Here is a 1,031-nt window from a genome sequence, read left to right as displayed (position 1 = left end):
AATATAAATCGATCACATAATCGTCATTCATTACGATGCGATGTATATAGGTAGAACGTATTAAACGAAGCGAATGAATCTTTTTTTTTTACAGATCTTTCTCACATAAAGTCAAGTGCTCATCACTTTGTAGCGCCACAGAAGTATTACATGCCTGAGGGTCAATCATGTAACTTTCTCCCTACGGAAAAAGTGAAAAGTGAAAATTTTATGTGTATATGCGTGTATATATAGGCATTTTATACATATATATATATATATATATATATATATACATACAATATATTTCAGAATATTATATTATAAAATTAAGTGCACTGCGATAAATGTAGAAACATCAAAATATGTATTAGAATACAAAATATGATGTATATTATTCGTGCAATTTGTCGGCAATATAGTAAATATTTCGCATTTCTATTTCACTTTTTATTTTTCATGCTTACCATTGGCATCGATCATTATTTCGATCTTGTTTGATTCGAAATTGTTGCGTAATTTCGACAGCTCCTTTCGTTACGATTCAGTGATCTGTCACTAAGTGTATCTCTCTCTCTCTCTCTCTCTCTCTCTCTCTCTCTCTCTCTCTCTCTCTCTCTCTGTTTGCCACCGTAATGTCACCTGCAAAATGCAAAGTTGCTTATCTAAAGATATTTAACGTTCCACGTTATTATCGATATATACACGCCCAAATATTTCATAATGTAGGGTAATATAAAAGTTTTGACAATATATCCAGATAGTAAACTGTAGGTTGCTGTCAAGTTGCTTGAAACTGTTTTGCTTAAGTCTTCGATATTCAAGAAAGTTTTCATACAGTATAGAATTTGTAATAATATCGCTGCAATAACGCTATAACATGCGATATTGCTATAACATGCGATATTGCTGCAATGTTGCAACATTGTTGCAACTTTTGTGCTATAGAGGAGCGACTTCCAATTTTGCTTATCAGATTTCCATTAACTCTTATGAGCAACTTGAGAGCAACAGTTGCTCTCTTATACTTAAACCGATCATATAATAAGTTG

At 32.2% G+C, this 1,031-nt stretch overlaps 1 protein-coding gene across 1 annotated transcript in view; it reads right to left on the bottom strand.

The window, feature by feature from the left end:
* Positions 1–470, bottom strand: part of LOC108690301 (probable cation-transporting ATPase 13A3) — a 6,723-nt gene extending 6,253 nt beyond the window's left edge. Inside the window, exon 1 of the mRNA XM_018197517.1 lies at positions 447–470. Within this exon, the coding sequence (XP_018053006.1) occupies positions 447–462 (16 nt within the window). The 5' untranslated portion in view covers positions 463–470. The remainder of the gene's footprint in view (positions 1–446) is intronic.
* Positions 471–1,031: the final 561 nt, after the last annotated feature.

Source organism: Atta colombica, unplaced genomic scaffold (genome assembly GCF_001594045.1).
Source record: "Atta colombica isolate Treedump-2 unplaced genomic scaffold, Acol1.0 scaffold307, whole genome shotgun sequence".
NCBI classification, from domain to species: domain Eukaryota; kingdom Metazoa; phylum Arthropoda; class Insecta; order Hymenoptera; family Formicidae; genus Atta; species Atta colombica.
This window is presented reverse-complemented; position numbering and strand designations above follow the sequence as displayed.